This window comes from Pteronotus mesoamericanus, unplaced genomic scaffold (assembly GCF_021234165.1).
Source record: "Pteronotus mesoamericanus isolate MK-2021 breed Mesoamerican mustached bat unplaced genomic scaffold, CSHL_Meso_final contig_90, whole genome shotgun sequence".
NCBI lineage: Eukaryota > Metazoa > Chordata > Mammalia > Chiroptera > Mormoopidae > Pteronotus > Pteronotus mesoamericanus.
Window position 1 is genome coordinate 47,220,321 of NW_026555277.1, and position 18,478 is coordinate 47,238,798.

The 18,478-nt window shown below is 37.9% G+C and overlaps 1 protein-coding gene and 1 pseudogene across 2 annotated transcripts in view; both read right to left on the minus strand.

Annotated features, from left to right (window-relative positions):
* Positions 1–17,607, minus strand: part of USP47 (ubiquitin specific peptidase 47) — a 107,107-nt gene extending 89,500 nt beyond the window's left edge. For both annotated transcript variants that reach the window (XM_054586097.1, XM_054586096.1), the window contains exon 1: positions 17,362–17,607. In XM_054586097.1, coding sequence (XP_054442072.1) covers positions 17,362–17,400 — 39 coding nt within the window. In that variant the 5' untranslated portion in view covers positions 17,401–17,607. The remainder of the gene's footprint in view (positions 1–17,361) is intronic.
* On the minus strand, positions 1,331–2,176 carry LOC129080568 (rho-related GTP-binding protein RhoN-like; annotated as a pseudogene).
* Positions 17,608–18,478: the final 871 nt, after the last annotated feature.

The window sequence follows — 18,478 nt, forward strand, 5'->3', positions numbered from 1 at the left end:
CCATTTTAATGTGAATGAAAACTGAGGTTAAATATATCATTAAAGGCCCTAGCCAAGTAGCTCAGCTGGTTAGAGAGTCATCCAGATACACAAAGGTTGCAGGTTCAGTCCCTGGTCAGCATATGCAAGAATCAACCAATGAATGCACAAATAAGTGGAACAACAAATCAATATCTCTCTCCCCCCACTCACTCTCTAAATCAGTGAGTAAAAAAAAAAAAGAAAAGAAAAGTATATCATTAAATTGTATCATACTTCCCATTTTCATTTCTGTTAAGCATTCCTAAATAGTCAAGCTTTTCTAATAAAATATCTCTATGAATCATAAAGTATTAAAAACTATATATCACTAACAAAAATTCAAGTCTTTCTTAGTATCTAAATACTTTAAGTCCATTCCCACTAGTATCCCCTATAACTTCCCCCCAAAAAAGTTTAGTCTTCTAAACCCCAGCTTTTTGTAACATTTAGTTTTAGGCTCAAATTTCTAAAAATAAATTTTTCATATATCTAGGATTTATATCAGTTTTTTAAAAATATAGACTTCAACTTTTCTCCTTAAAAGAAAACAAACATGTCCAAGGATTTGAGATTGAGAATATATCAATACTTCATAAAATCATAAATCATACAATATGACATTAATAAAGGTCACAAGTGTACAGGAAAGAAACGAAGCAGATTCTTATGATTTTGCTTAGATAAAAATATGAAAATGGTACTTTATAATATTTATTACTAAAAACAAACTACAGAAGTAGAAAGTCTAATTCCTTTAGTCAACTCTCTAAACCAGTGATTGTCAACCTTTTTCATCTTATGGCACACATAAACTAATTACTAAAATACTACTGTACACTAAAAAATATTTTATATTTTTTGCCAATCTGACAAAAACATAGATAATTTTGATTAATGCACACTGTTGTGTTGGCTGTTGTCACTTTTTCATTTAACAATCCTAAGGGAAAAGAGGTCAGTATCCCTGACTAAACAGTCAGGTATTGCTTTTTTCTTTTAAATTTTTTTTCCAATGACACGGGCTTTATTTGGGGCCTTTTGGGAGTGGGGGGAGGAGCCAGGACTGGTGGATATATGGGGAAACGGGCTTTTCAACTTGCTTTTTAATTTATTTCATGTTGCCTAGAGGTGAGTATGACTAAGAACAGCTGTAGAAGTGAGAGGAGAGGAAAAAGGTCATGAAATGGACACTTTCCTTAGGAAAGGAAGCCAGGACCAGGATATGGGTACTGGAGGTGGGGAGGGAAGAGGGCACCTTTCATAAACTGAGACTCAACCAAGGTCAATGCGTGATGCCAGCTTCCCCAAACCCCCTGCTCTATCTCAGCTCCTGCCCTGCTTGCTCCCTTAACTTCCCGTGTCTCCGGGTCCTTGTCTAGAATTGCTCACTCAGCCTGCCTTGATGTCCCAGACAGAGTCATGAGGTTAGGAAGCCAGGGTGCAGGCAGGGGAACAACTGCGCCCTTCACCACCCATCCTGATGCTCTGCCTCTCTCTGGCTCCTCACATGAGGTTGTAACTCTTGGCCCAAACCTGTGTATCTTGCCTTTGTTCCCATTCCCCCAGTCTGGCCATCCTGCCAGCTGAGCAGATCACCCCAGCGAGAGTCAGTAGGGTACAGCTACCTATAGCCACAGCCAAGAGAGGCTACTGTGGTCACATGAAGACATCCCTGATGGTGCACTCAAAGGACCAGGAGAATCATTCCACGCAGGACCTGGCCCCCACCTACTTGGCCAGAACAGTGCTGCTCATGTGCAATAGGGATAAACCTCTGCTTAGACAGCTCCCTGAGTGTGGCCAGGTCCGTTCACATGCCCAGTTTACCGCCAACCAGCACAACCTTGGCACTGGAACAAAACCCAAGTCTCCTCTTGCCACTTCTTGAGGACGCTACGCTGTCCACTGTCTCTATTCGGCTAATGTCAAAGCTAGTCAGCACAGCATCTGAATCAGGATAGGGCAGGGGCCTGATGTTATCATAGTAAAACAAACCTGAAGTGTCCCACACGTTGAGCTCAATGCAACACTTGTATATCTCAAGGCTTGCGGTGTAGTCCTCAAACACGGTGGGAACGTAACTCCCAAGGTAGGCTTCCCTGGCGAACACTTGCAGCAACACTGTCTTGCAGCATGCCACGTCCCCCGCCACAGCTCAAGCACCCTCCACCCCTACTCCCCGCAGCCTTCCTCTTGGGTGTTGCTGCCGCCAAAAGCCCCATCTCAGCTGACAGGAGCATCTCAGCTCACTGGCCCACATCGAGGGGTAGGGAGTACAATGTCCCCTCTGCCCTGCCCCCAGCTCCTTAAAAATGCTTGGGCCACACCAGTGTGCCTTTTGCAGCACACCAGTTGAAAAATCTCTGCTCTAAACAAAATGTGTTCATTCAGGAAAACAACTTCATGGTATGTTATAGTTGAGGCTTTTGGAAACACAGTGTGCTCTTAAAATGTTTAAGTAAATTTCTAAAAATTGATTATAAAACTGAAAATTTTCCAAGCAGATTTTAAATTTTGAAAATTCTTTAGTGCAAGAGCTTTTTTAAAGGAAGCTGAGAACGCTCCCTGTTCCAACCTGCTTTCTAAATTCAAATCTTTATAGGAATTTTCTAAAAGATGACTTTGTACCTGGTTCTAAAAGCTTAGTTTGAGGCATTAGAAAATTGTAAGTCTATTTTATTTTAAGTACTTTATACTATTTTTCCAATAAAACAAGCTCCCAGAACCCCCATGGTATAATTAGAAAACTAAATATACAAAACTCTTTGAAAACTAACTTTTTTACTTGTAACAAATTATATCAAGTTCTCATTCAATTATGAAAAAACTAACAATGTAATGTTTCAGAGCTTTAAAAGAACAGTTTTAAATCTAACTATGATCAATATATTAATTTGACAGTTAAGAACCAATCAATCAGATGACTCAACATTACACATGACACATTCAAAGCTGGATTGATCTTTGGGCATCAGATCAAACTCCTTATTTTACAGGTGAATAAAAAGGAAGTCAGAAACCTGAAGGAAATTGCCTATGGTCACACACAAACACAGATCTAAGGAATACAGGCATTCTGACAACTTTATAATGTTAATATATTTGTAGCATTAAAATTGTAAGGATATTGTTTTTTCCTCTCAACTCTATCCTAACCTCTTCCCACTTTTGCTTTATTCCTTTTAAAGTAGTTGTTCTACTGGCAATGGTTAACCCCTAATAATGTACTGTAGGTATCTAAACTTAGAAACTAAACAAACAACTCTCAGGAGGAAAAGTAATATGCTCTTTACTGTTCCCGTTATCTTTATATTTCATTACAGCTAAGTTTTCTGAGTAGAATGCTGCTGACAAGCAGTGACTCAGATTGTGATACAACTGATTTGTTTAAAGGTCTTGAATATTCCTCGTTATTACTAAATCAAAGAAGCTGTAAACATGCTTTTTATTTAGAAGCATAAATAATAATTTTCATGTAAGAATATTCCATTCTTATAATACTCTAAACATGAAATTATACAACTAAAAAGTGTTAAAAGTTATTTAAAACTACTTAAAGACTGTTTCTTTCCTATTGGAGGAAACTACTGTGCAAAGAGCAATATACTGTAGAGGTAGAAAGATCCTGACTAGAATTCTCTAGTCAAGATGGCTGGCTACTTTTCTTTTAACTGTGTAATCCTATGCAATTCACTTATCTGTGACTCTCAGGGGCTACAAAAAGGGTTTCTGAAGATCAAAAGAGAATAACTTGAAAATGCTCCATAAATTATATCATAATAATACCATATAAGAAGTACTATTATATTAGTTACTATCCTTATTTTAAAATTATTTTAAAAATCTACAATCCTTTGCTATAGTAATTATACATAATTTATATTATTTAAAGTTTCAAAAGGTAATAGGAATTTCATCAGATGGGGAAAATCTGTAAATATCTTTTGTTTCTGATTGCACAGTCTTCTCACAAACTTTAAATCCTTCTATCAAAAAAGTAGAGGAAAACCTACTACTAAAAAGTTTACATAGGTTTATAATTTAGGGAAAATCTTATACTTTATCTGGTCCAAATCCTTTATTTCACAGATGAAAGAATTTTTTTTAATTGGATCAGAAGGATTAAGCAACTATGGCAAAGTCAAACCAGTGAGTTTTCTGAGTCCCAAACCAGTGTCCTTTCAACCAGACCAGTTAGTATGTAAACCACATTCTCAAAGAGTCTACCAAAATTATAACCACACTATTTTTAAACAATTATCGGTTTTCCCTATGTAAATCATAAAATCCTTGAGAACAGGTACTTTTCTCTCTTTCCTATCAGTACCTAGCAAAACTTTAACCATGTAAAACCTTCATAAAGGATGCTTTTTAGATCAGACATGATGAAAAAGCTCAGGCACATGAAAAGATGCTCTACATTATTAGGCATTAGAAAATACAAATTAAAACTCCAAAGAGGTATCACTACACACTTCCTACAATTGTGAAAAAGCTAAACTAAACTGAAAAAAACTGACATTGCCAAGTACCACGCAACTACAATGCTCAAACACTGATGACTGGAATGCAAAATAGTACAGCCATTTCAGAAGAGTTTCACAGTTTCTTACAAAATTAAAGATTCATTTACCATATGAAGACATGTGCACCCAAAAAACTGTACACAAATGGCTCTAACAGCTTTATTCAGAATCACCAAAAACTGGAAACAACCCAAATGGCCATCAGCTGCTGAATGGATAAACAAACTGTGGCATTCAGCAATAAAAAGGCAGACTACTTAATACATGCAGCAACACAGATGAACCTGTTTTATTCCAGATGAAGGAAGTCAGGCTCAAAATGCTACATACAATATGAATTCCAGTTATGATAACCTGGAAAAAGCAAACTATGAGGGCAAAAAACCGATCAGTGGTTTGCAGGGCTTGGATGTAAAAGGAGATGTTGACTAAAAGGGACATGAGAAACTTTAAGGTGATGTAGATATTCTGTATCTTGATTGTGACAGTGGTTATACAATGTATACATTTGTCAAAATTCATAAAACTGTGTATACATTGAAAGGGAAAATTTTACTGTCTATAAATTACACCTCAGTAAACGACTTTTATAAAAAGGTCTTATTCTAGTTCTTCCACTGAGACCTTGAGAAGTTATTAAGCTTTTATAGTCTTTATGTTTTTTCACCTAAAATGGACTATAATACCTCACTACTACCCTTCCAGTGTTAAATCATATTACTGAATTGTAGAAACATTTTCTGTGTCATGTCTATTTTTCTTAGAATTCTTAAAATTTTATTTGTATTATGTTTATGGTAAATAATGTAATGGTAAAGAAGTATTTCAAGACATATGAATTTTAAATGTCAAAAGTAAAGCAATAATATTTTGCAGATGTCTTTTAATAAGAAACCTCATTGTTATGTATCTAGTTTTTTTTTAACCAATTCCCTTTCATTACCTCAAAGTACTATAAATAAACAAAGTAATATATTATACGACTTGGTGTAAACCTAAAATTAAATGCAAATTAAAACACTGAAACACATAACAGGGTACACATTTTGTATCTATAAAATGAAAGAAATGTATATAAACTTATAGATAGCTTATTTATATTTACTAAAACAACATATGTCTTTAATGAGTCATAACAAAAATTCTACATTTTAATCCAGCCTGGAACTGGTTATAATCAAGAGCTCCTCTTAGTTAAATATTAAAGCCAATTTTACTTGGAGCACTGGGGATATCCTTGGGAAGATTTCATTAATCCCTTAATTAGAAACATTCCGTGTGATATTCTCAGATGCTGCCACTGCTGCTGCCGCCACTGCTGCCAAAGCCATCAGATTCGTCCCTCTCTAGCACAGGTACCACCTCTAGCCTGCTGAACTTCTGTCAAAAAGGAGGGTGAGTAGGGAGTTCTCTATACTATGGCTCCTACCAAGATGAAGGCTGGCAAACAGACTAGCGGTAAATCACTCAGGAAGCTACCAGTTAAAATGTTGCTTTGAAAAGGTGAAGGAACCACATTCTTATTAAGCCTAAGATGGTGGCTGTCAATGAAAATCCTAAATACACTGAACTTCTCATTTGCAAACTTCCCTTCAAGCAGTTAGTGTGAGAAATTGCTCAGGACTTCCAAACAAATCTACCCTCCCAGAGTGCAGGTACTGGCACTTTTCTGGAGGTAAATGAGGCCTATTCTACTTAGCCCTATTTGAAGACAGCTATCATATCAAATGTGTAACAATTATACCAAATGATATCTTGTCAGCACAATTCATATATGGAAAATGTGTTCAAGATGCATTATAATGGGAAAAAATTTATTCTTAAAAAACAAAGAAGTAGCCTAAGCCAAGTAACTCAATTGGTTAGAGCGTCGTCCCAATACACCAAGATTATAGGTTCAATCCCTGGTCAAGAGCACATAAAAGAAGCAACCAATGAATGCATTAAATGAATGGAATGACAAATCAATGTTTGTTCTCTCTCTTTCTCTCTCTCCTTCTTCCTCTCTCTCTCTCTAAAATCAATAAATAAAAAAGTGTCTAATTATATGATTGTAAATAAAAAAGAAAAACAGGTGAGAGAATAAGTATTAGCAAACTCCCCTTTACATCATTTTCATTTGAGTGTAAATTTTCAATACTAATTCAGAACATAAAACATTCACGTAAGTAAAATGCTTCAATGAACATGTTTCAGCAATTAAACTTTATAACAATTATAAACAAATCTGTTAAATTTTTCTAGCGGAAGAGGGGGACATTTCCTTGTCCCCTAATATCTACAGAGTAAAAATCTAAATTCCTTACAGGTATACAAATCCTTCAACTTAAACAAAAGAATTTTAAGACACAACGTGCCAGAATGATCTTCTTTCCCTCAACCACAAGCACCCAGGCACCCTATGCATCTACACTAAACTTTGCCGCTTCCTAAAATGCATTACAAATTTTGTGTTTTAAATGTTATTCCTTCTAACTATATGATCTCCTCTACTTGGTAATTAAGTCATCCTTTGTGACCTAGTTCAAATGTTACATTCTCCCAGAATCCCCTAGGTAAAGCCAATTGTTTAGGATTTGTAATATACACATAAAGATATTTAGCTGACAGGTCATAATCAGAAATGTTAACTTCAAGTAGCATATTTAATAACTAAAATACAGCTTCATTTTCATTTTTTTTAAATCTTCACCCAAGGATATTTTCATTAATTTTAGAGAAGAAGGGGGTAGGGGAGACAAACATGGACGTGAGAAACATTGGTCAATTACCTCCTGCGTGCGCCCCAAACATGGATCAAATGCACAGCCTTGGTATGTGCTCTGACTAGGGATTGAACACACAACCTTTTGTTATATGGGATGATGCGCCAACCAACTGAGCAACCCAGCCAGGGCTGACTTCATTTTCATTTAATTAATAAATATTTCTTAGACAACAATGTTGAACACATTGTGCTAGCCCATAGGAAGAATATATATTAGAATAAAGATGTGAGGGAAGAATAAACTTTCCCCTACCTTCAGGTTCTTTTGGTTGGTCTAATAATCAAATAGACATGAGACAGATTAGCAAGAGAAAATAAACATGTAACATATACATATGTATGCAGACCCTGCATACACGAAATTCAAGGACCACATGCAGAGAGGTTCAAAGACAGAAAGGGAAAATGGGTATATATGGCATTCTGAGCTAGGGATGAGGTAAGGCACCAAGGGGCTTCAGAAGGTCATTGCAGGGAAAGACATGTTTAGAAATCAGTAGTCTGACCTGCGCTATGTATAGGTCAAAGGGGTTATTTCTGATAATCTCTTATTATGGGCAAGAGCCCTAATTCAAATTCTTCTAGGTAGTTAAGGGAAGAGCAAAGTTTCTCCTGAACCTACAGCTAGAGTTGTCATTAGCTCAAAACAATTCTCATACCACAGAGGCACATCTTTGGGTGACCCATTCTGAACCCCCACAAAGGTAATAACAGTAATGATGGCAGTCATAGTAATGATAAGCTAACATTTACAGAGTGCTTATTATGTAGAAAACACTTTACATGTATTAACTCATTTAATGTTCTCAACAATCCTAGGAGGTAGTAACCAGTACCTCCTTTAACTATGGTACTGAGAAGTAACCTGCTAAAAGGTCACAAAGCTGGTTATATGAACCCAGGCGGTCTGGCTATGCTAACTTTAAAGAGCTTCTTATCTAACAAAGACATTAACACAAGTAACAATTAACTTATAATAAAGGGATATAAGTTTTTAAATGCCAAAAACCTACAGTGCTATGGGATTTCAAGGTTAGGAAAATGCAATCAGATTAACAGAGGAGAATCTGGAAAGGTTTCTTACAGAAGAGAGGCTGGATTTTGCTGGTTAGGCAGGATTTTAAGAGTATGTTTTTAAAAACCAACAAAGTTCAAGACATGTATCTCAGTAATTTCCATAGAAACACTAATCTCTCAAAAGTGGGTTGTAGGAAGTTTCCTGTAAATAAAAATGTTCATATCCGTGGCTACTTTACATATGTGTTGTTCAGATTAGCTTCATTAAACAGAAGAATAGGGCAATTATTATTGCTTCCACATCTACAAAGTAAATGGAAGTAGACAGTAGGACAGGAAGGAGACATCTGTTTACTTTCGCTACATCAATAAAAAACCAGGGTCAAAAATATATGTGCTCTTATAAGAGTCTTGATGTAAAAGATCACATCATTTTGCCAATCATTTGCCACCACTGCCAAACCCAATCATTTTGCCAAACACTTTTTAACAATGGACAATGTTTGTACAAAATTAAATTTTAGGCCAGCAATACCCCAGCAAAACACTTTAAAATCTATGTAATAAATCTCACAGAAGAACATGGCTCTGCATATCATGACACCTAAACATGTTGCTGGAACTGGAAAAGGTCCTTAATACCCATGACTCAACTTTTTTTGTTAAATTTACTGAGGTGACCTTGGTTAATAGGGTCATATAGGTTTCAAGTATACATTACTGTGATATATGATCTGTACGAGATCTGTCCAGGAGGTATCCAGTCATGTAATATGAAAAATAGAGACATTTATTGAAGAAAATACAAGACAGAAGAAACAGTGTACATAGGACAATGACACTTCAGTCCTATTCAAAGTAGGCACCTAGGGACCTCACACAGTTCTCCGATTGCCATCAGCTGCCCTGTATTTTCCGGAATCTCACCAATGGTCTGAAATCTCTTCCCTTTCAAAGGTGACTTTAGTTTTGGGAAAAGCCAGAAGTCACAGGGTGCCAAACCTGGTCTGTAGGGGGGATAAGTCATCTGGGTAATTTGGTGTTTTGCAAAAAAAACTCTGCACAAGACTTGATGCATGAGTGGGCACACTATCATGATGAAGCTGCCAATCACCAGGCCTTCTGAATCATCCAAATAGTTTCCATGGAGTAATGTTCAAGCTTACCGCAAAATGTGATGCAGATTCGTTGCTCTAATTTTGAATGTGATGTCCACACAGTACAGATGCTCACTCAACAACGTCTACTCCCGCAACTAGTACAGTGAAGTCATCCTTGTTCACATATGCGCATTCTAGTCCACTCTCCTCGGCTGCCAGATTACATCAATGTCACACAAACCATTCTCGTTACGGTAACAATGGCTGGACTTTTTCCAGACACACCTTGTTGTATAATGCATTGTATGCCCACCATCCAAAGTCAAATCTTTGGTCACCCTCTTTTTGGCCCCTTTTCCTATTCCCCATCACCCTTCCCTCTGATAACCACCATACTTTTGTCTGTGTCCATTGAGCTTTTTAAGGTACCTCTTTTAAGTAAGTGTTGACTTCTGAGGATCACGAAACATCTAAGGGAAGCACCTAATAGGAAAGACAGAGCCCAAAGCAAACAAACAGGAAATCTGGAGAAAAGAGAGTGTATTCAGAGAAGAAAACTACCAATAATTTTCTAAGAAAGACAAGAGAAGACATTGTATCCATGAAGCAAAACTAGGATATAATTTAAAACTTTTTCCAGAAAAAGAAATTGTGCTTGAAAATTATAAACATGATAGCAGATATAAAACCTTAGTAGAAATGGAAGATAAAGTTGAGAAAAATCTCCTAGGAAGCACTGGGTGGGGGGCAGGGAGAGGAGAAATGGAAAATAGATGACACAAAAAAATAGATGAAGACAAAATTACAGAAACCACCCAGCAGGCCCAACATCTAAACAAAAGGCATTTCAGAGACAGAACAGAAAAACAAAAGGGCAAGAAATGTTCTAAGAAAATTTCTCAGAACTGATGAGATACCTTCTAAATTAGATAAGACTAGCCAGACCTAAGCAGAAAATATAAAAAACAGACCTATCCCAAGGAACTTAGTACAGAAATTTCATAACTCGAGGGAAAAAGATTACCCAAGCTTCCAGAGAGAGGAAAAATAAGTTTCAAAATAGTGGAAAAGAATTTTCTAGGAATGTCATATCCCAACAGCAACACTGAAAAAAAGTAGACAATGAACCAACGTTTTCAAAGTTCTGAGAGAAAATTATTTCTGATGGAGAATTATCAGCCCAGCCAAACTATCTTATAAAGCAAGGGGATAGAAACAACATTTTCAGACATGTGAGGTCTTAGAAAAATTATATCCCATCCAGAAAGCTATGAAAGTGATCCTCCAAAAAATGAGAAAGCAAGCAAAGAAAGGTGAAGATGTCAGATACAGAACCAGAAGCTCCAACACAAGAGAGATCTGAGGGAACTACTAAGATGACAGTAAAAACAAATCTAAGATAACAGCTGGAATTCAAACCAAAAACTAGTAGGTTTGAACATAATAAGAGATTTTATACACTTGAGAGAGAAGGGTAAATCAGAGTGTCTCAACAATGGCAGTATTGACATTTTGGGGCATGTAATTCTTAGTTGGGGGGGGAGGGGACGCTGTCCTGTGCAGTGTAGGATGAAATTTGGTAGCATGGCTGGCATCTACTCACTAGGTATCAGTAGCACACTCCCTACCCTCCCGCCACCTACCTAACGATTGCTAAGTGTCCTCTAAGTTGAGAGCCACTTGGCTAAATTAATAAACCCATAGAAAACTAAGCAAAAGCAAATTTAAGAGAAAATATTAAATTAGGGAAAACAAAATGCTGTGTAAGAAAGGCAAATAATCACAGTAAACTAGATGGCTCAACTATGACTAGTTTGGAGTCACATTGATAGTAAACTTTGAATACTGATGTATCCAAACAACTTGCAACCTGACAATACTGGGAGGATTGGGCAGGATTAAGAAGTGTGTCTCTGTGTGGTTGGGGACAGTGGTATAAACATTTCTTCCACTATAGGAGTCAGTAAATAATCCCTTAAAATGGAAAATCAAGAAGGAAAACTATAAGCATGCTATTTTGAGATATGGAGATAAATATCAAAAGAATGGGTTGAAAGTAGTTGCCTCTGGAGAGCCTGAAATAAAGGGGAGAAAGAAAGTACGAAGGACTATAGTTTTTGTTAAGTAGTACTGCAGAGCTATTCAACTTCTAAAGGTGCCCATGTACAACTATGACAAAAATTTTTTAAAAAACCAACTGAGGCTAAATTATAAAGGACTTTCCTACTGGTTAAAGTCAACTGAACTTAAAATCAAACAGCTATACAACCTTAAGCAAGTTACTTAACCTAAGCCTTACTTTCTTCATCTACAAAATATTGAAAAACAGCTGTCTTAAAGGGCTGTTATAGAAATTAAATGAAATACTGTATGTAAACTGTTTAGCATAGTGTCTATCACATAATAATGTTTATAAATAACACCTATTATTCAATTTGCAATGGGAGGTAGTAATTATAAACTTTAAAACAGGTAAATCCCAATCTCATCTGCTTTAGATAGTACTCCTGATGACGGCTAGCAAAGAGAAGAGCTTAGAAGCAGAAAGGCCATTACAAGAGCTACAACTGAATGAGAAAACAGAATCTGAGCCATGGATAAAAAAATAAGGATACCAGAGATATTTTCCAAGTGATGAACAAACTACAGTATATAGGAGAAAAAAGAAAAAGGAGGAGTCAAAAAAATGTTCTTAACTTATGCAAAGAGATGGTGATAACACTACCTGAACAAGAGAATACAGAGAAAGAATTATGTTGAGAGGAGGATGTGAGGGGAGGGAAAGAAAATACATGAGATTGATATTATTCACATTTAATTTGTGGGTTGTACAGTACAACCAAGTAAAGATATTCAATATTCAGGTAGAAATCTGAATCCAGAAAAAGAGAGGTCAGGGCTGGAGATATAAATATGTAAATTACTATCAAAAGTCAAAGCCTCACAAGTGGATCAGATTACTTTGTGGCAAATATACAGAGCATGAAGACCAGTGGAAAATAAAAACCATAAGCATAAAAAGCAAGGCAACTCTATATAAATATTTCAAAAACTACAATCAGATCACCTAAACTTGGATTATCTAAATGTGCAGCCTCATTGTTGAAATGCATTAAAGATAAAATTCTAAATATAGCCCAATAATTAGATACCCAAAACAGCAATTGCTAATATTTTAGAGTATTCCTTCTAAATCTTCCAATTCATATAACCCTAAATTGTTTATTTTTTCCTTGACAATATTAGAATCATATACAACTCTGTATTCAGTTTTGTTTACTTTATTAAAGTAGTATTTCCATGATATGTGAAATACTAATGATTTTTATTAAACACTCCAACTTTTGTAAACCACTGATTAGTGTTACCTAACCTACTTGCCTCTTACTGGTAAAGAAGAATCAACACCCCAAATTTAAGGGAAAAAGGCTAACTTTAAAAGAACCACCAAAAACAACGACCACTGCAGTACCTTTTCTCAAGTGGTTTAATTAGGAGAAATAATATTAAAATATACATTTGACATGCTCCGTAACAGCTATTTATGGATTTTATTTAAAAAACAGAAATAAAAAAACCCAAACAGAGATGAAAAACAAGTTGGTTAAATGTTTTGGGGGCTCTCAATATCAATGGCCCTTACATAGTTGTGAAGCTGTTGTGAAGCTCGCATGAGTTAATACACATGAAGAACGTACAACTTTATCGACATATAATAAATGCTTCACAAATATTGGTTATTACTACCATCATCATTAGTTCTAGATGGAAGTAGTGTTGACTGCATGGAAAAGAGAGGCACCCTCTAAGATATGGAACTGCATTCTTTTTCTTTCATTTTTCTATCTTTTTTATATTAATATACTCCTTGGACACCAGTTTAAGTGTTGCAGTGAAAGTATTATTTTAAAAGCATTAGCAAATATGTACCCTATCCTTAATTATACTATAAAATACTTGAGGGAAGAATGAATTTTTTCTATTTCTTCTAAATTTTCACTATATGGCAGAGTACAATAATATCACAGTGAAAACTCAATAAATAATAATGGATTATTATTTATAATGGATAATAAAGGATTCCCACAAATCCTTATAAGGAAACAGAATAATAAATAATAAAAGCAACAAAGCAATATAGAGAAATTGTGACGACATTAAAATAGAGATCTCAAAGCCAATTATCAATATACAATTCAAAGATACATAGTAAAGTGAAAAAGTGAGGTGAAAAGCTTTATTGTTAACCACAAGGAACAGACCATGCTCTCTTTGCTCTTCTCTGGACACAACAATTTAGGAGGAATACTAAAAACACTGAAATATGTCCAAAAGAGAGCAACTGAGAAACAGTTCAAGAACTGAGATGCTCAGACTGTATGTAGAATAGAGAGGGTTTGCCCTCCTGCCGCCCTCCCCCACCTTCATCAATGAGAAAAAGGCATCCCACAGACAATGATTAAAAGATTTCTCTATTATCCAGAGGCAACTATCAAAAGATGGCCAAAACAGAGATCCAGACATCTCTCAATTCAAAAACTTAATAGATCTCTTCTAAGCCAAAGACATTGTAAGAGATTAGTCATGAAGGTATTCAAGCAAAGGCTGGAAAACGGCTTGCCAAGGATTCTGTGGAAAACACCCAAGCGGGGGTTGTCAGTTAGAATTCTAAGTTTCCACACAACCCCGTAACCACATCAATGTCTATCTGCTGCAGGAAGGACTGCCCTAGACCTAAAAAATATACGGAACAAGACAGACACACAGACAGACAGACAGACAGAGACAGAGACACAAAGACCTCCGCTGCCAAGAAATTCATTACATAATATATAAAATGCATATTACAGTTTGAGACCATAATAGATGTCACAAAGCACTATTTGTTAAATGCCAAATGAATTCTATTAATATATAAGGGTCTTCTAAGAAGGAGAAATCCCTAAAGTTAAAATGCTCTGAAAAGTTTGGGAATAAATAAGATAAGAGGTACTTGGGGGAAAAAATGTGTATGAAAGGTTCTAAACAGGTGGAGAAAAGTAGGAGTGAGAGAACAGCAGAAATAGAAATGAAAAGCAAGTTAGAAACCCGTTTGGCTGCATTAAAAACTTGTTTCATGGGAGAAGAGCAAAGCTGAAAGGGCAGGTTGTGGCCAGAATCAAACTGCACTAGGCCTTGAATATGGAGCTAAGTAGTTTCAAATTTATCCTGCATACAGCAACTGTAGCAACTACTCAACTCTGCTGTAGCCATAAACAATGGTAAATAAATGGGGGGCATGGCTGCGTTCCAATAAAATTTTACTTACTAATACCGAAATCTCAATTTCACCTCGTTCTATATCACAGAGTATTATTTTGATTTTTTCCCCAACAATTTGGAACTCAACTCATGAGCCATACAAAACCAGACTGCGAGCTGGATTTGGCCCATGGGCTAGAGTTTGTCAAGCCCCGTACTATGCTGAACTGCCTTCTTCAGCAGCAGTCTAAGGTACATCCTTGAGCTTCAGGGACCAGAATAATATATTCCTCATTCAACACGCATGAAGACACAAAGCTAACCAAAATCTAAATCTAGTAGGGGTCAGAGATTCCCTATAGAAAGGTCCTCAAACAAACAAAAAACTCCAAATGGTTGGTAGTAAGCCATTAAAACGGAAGAAATTTATAAATTTTGTAATTTATTTTCTCATGGTCAGTGTACTGAGAGAGTTACAAACTGTTCCTACAGAGCCTCTTTTTACTTGGAAGGACTTGTAAAAGAGAGTATAACTGAGGAGATTGTCAGTTCTAGTCCTAGCACTGTCATTAACTCATTATATGTCCCTGAACAAGTCATTCTCAATCCTCTGGCCCTAACTTTCTCATCTGTAAAGTGAAGGGATATAAGTTACTAGATGATCACTGTGCTCTCTCAGCTTTAGCACTTTATGATTCTACTACTACTTAAGAAGACCGGAGAGGAGACAACACAACCAGACAAAAGTGATAATTGAGGACACAGAAAAGAAGAAAGAGGCATTGATTAGATGAGTGGTCAGACAGAACAGGTAGGAAAAATGGCAAGAAAAGTACAGAATTTCTAAAATAAGGAATTTTTTTTAAAGTATCAAATGCAAAAGAAAATTAAAGGAAGAGAAGCAAGCAAGAATTATTCAAGGAATATGGACATCAAAAAGAAAGAACTAGTTAGCTAGTTAAAAAAAGGCAAGGACTTCAAGTGACAGTTAAGATTCGGGAGTACAGTGCCTGCCTCCAGAAATCATGAGATGAGCTAGAGGAAAAGACTGGAGATGAGTCTAGGAAACAGAAATAAAGGCATATGATCCAGAAAAAGCAGGACGAAAAAAAAGTTGGGGTAAACTTGAAGCCTCAGGTAAAGGAGTTAGTCTTAAAGAAGAGACATTTTATCTCTAAAATCCAAAAGGTAAAAAAAGCAGCATTACTGTACCAGTTTTCATGTCTTCTACACATCAAGTTAGGGAAATAAATCTAATGTTGGCTTTTTTTAAAGCAGAGTTCCTCCTATTATTATATTTTGTAATGGTCAAGAAATTAAGAACTTTGCTTTTCACAAGAATGAAAACCAGCAATATGTAGTTCTAAACGAAAATGCATGTTTATATATTCTTATAGCACCTATCACTTTCATCCTTACTTATATACTAGTTACTTTTGTAGTAAAGTACCTAGCCCCTAATTGGCACTCAACAAATGGTAGTGTTCTCTTTCTTAGTAGCTCTGAAAGCTCCCAAAACAAGACTTCTGATTAATTGACCTGTTCATCTGCTTTGCACAGGTGAAGGTTTATGAATATTGATGCAACTAAATTAAAATTGTCCTTGCAAAACAACTATCATCTGATAAAGTTGGAAAAATATTTATATCATAGATACATAACTCAGGTATCACCAGAGCTTGCTTTAAGTAGCAACAAATTGCTACAATGCAACTAAAAAATTAATAATTTTTAATGAACATCACTCATAAATATCAAGATCCTACTACACAGCTAATTTCAACAGACACCTGCTTTTATTTAAGGTATATGGGAAATAAAAATCCCAAGCATTAGCCTGAAGATCAACCAGTTAAAAATACACATTTGTATACGCTGAAAATATTTATAAAGCCGACAGAGATACTATTAATATGTTGAACTTCACTGGCCAGTGCTGGAGTCTACCATTAACCTTCTAATATTCAAGAAAAGCCAAGAAGTCGAGGCTTCTCATATCACTGGCTTTTAAGAAATTTAGTAAGTCACCCAAACTGGCATACACAACCCAAGTTAACAAAAAGTAGCTCAGCTCTCCATACGGTGTGCTAACTCTTACCTTTCTGTCACAGTAACATCTGCTACTTTCCAACGATGTTCGGGGTAGGCCCCATTTCGGCAGGCCAACAGTACTACCAAGTAACAGCAGTTCATAAAAGTCTTAACAGTTAACTCTGCCCTCCCACAGATCTCAAGTCGGGTGTAGATTTCACAAGCCCTGAAAGTTATACACTGCTACTGTCAAAACCAGAAGCAGCACCGTCACCCTGTCCAGCCCATCAAAAACTGTTGCAGAATTTTTTCTTTTCAATTACCTATCTTGGCTCGACATGTTAAATAAGGACTTAAAAGGCCACCTCCCCCAGAGCGGGACTTGATGCCTTCAAGTCCGCTCCTTTATTTGTCCAGCCCTACACACCCGAGGGGGGAGGTCTCCGCTTCCCTGGCCCCCTAGATCCAGTCGGGTCTCCCAGCTGCTCGCCGCACCCACCATACACTGCACCCCCCCCCCCACCACCACCTTTCACGTCCTCCTTGCCCCACACCCGGGCTGCACACGACTTGGGCCCGCAGCCGGCCCCTCGCTCGGGCCCGCGCTGCCTCCAGTGGCCGCAGGCCTCGGGCCTAGCCGCCTGTGCTGGCCCCTTACCTCTTTCGGAACCAGTTGGTTCTCCTCTCCGGGCACCATCGCTCTGACTCCGGCCGCTCCTCTCCGCCCTACCGGGGGAGGGGGGAGGTGGCGGCGGCTCTCTCTCAGGAGAGAATAGCAGCGGCAGTCATCCTCTCCACCGCCTGCGCTCCGGCAACCTCGGAGGCCTCAGCCTGGGCCTCAGACACCAGCACGCAGATACCGACCCACCGCTCTGCCGCTGCCGCCGCTGAGCCGTCGCCTTAGTTGTCAGCCCCTCCCCCAGCTCGCTGCAATCAATGGAAAAATGGCGGCGTCCGCTCTCGCGAGAATTCGGGCCGTCGGGCTCGGAGCCCAGCGCCTGGCGCAGAAGGTGGCGAGGCAGCTGTCGCCCGAGTTTAATTATCTCAGCTCTTCTTCAGCCCAAGGGGGTACGAAATTGGTTGAGCAGGGATGGAAAGGCTTTTTGTTAGAGGCACTTTGGACTGTCCATCTCGGCATTCCCTCTGCCGGCAGGGAAAAAGCCAGGCCTTACAGCCCTCCATGCCTTCTTCGGCTCTTCCTACTCCTTGCCCACCGGGGAAGGAGCAGTAAGCCCCTTCTCAGATCCTACTGCCAACGCTGCACTCCCTTCGGGTTAGAAAAGTGCCTAAACTTTGTCCCCTCTTCACTTACTCCTGGCCTCTTCCTGGAAGAGAAAGCGGCACGGGCTAACTCCCAGCCTCCGCCCTCAAACAGGGCTGCAGCCAGAAAGAACTGCGTTTGTCTTTTCCCCGTATTTCTACCCGCCCGACGGCCCCCGCTGGAGGGACAAGAGGGCCCATCTCTTGCTAAGGGGAGGCAACAGCCCTTGCTCAGAGAAGTGGTGTTACATCTACCCCCACGTACAACTCCATTAGAGCTGCATTCCCCTGCGGCCCTTCTCCAACAGGTTCCAGCCTGGGACTGAGATGGCTTCAGAGAGTAGGGCTGCAATTTGAACTTATGATCCTCTTCAAATGTGTTTTTTTTAGAGGGCTTTAATCTCTAACAGTAAGCATTGTGCTCTGCTTTACACTAAACAAATTCTGCAAGTTATTTTTCCAAATCCTACTCATTCCTCAAAAGAAAAAAAAAAAGCACACACAAAAACCTTTAT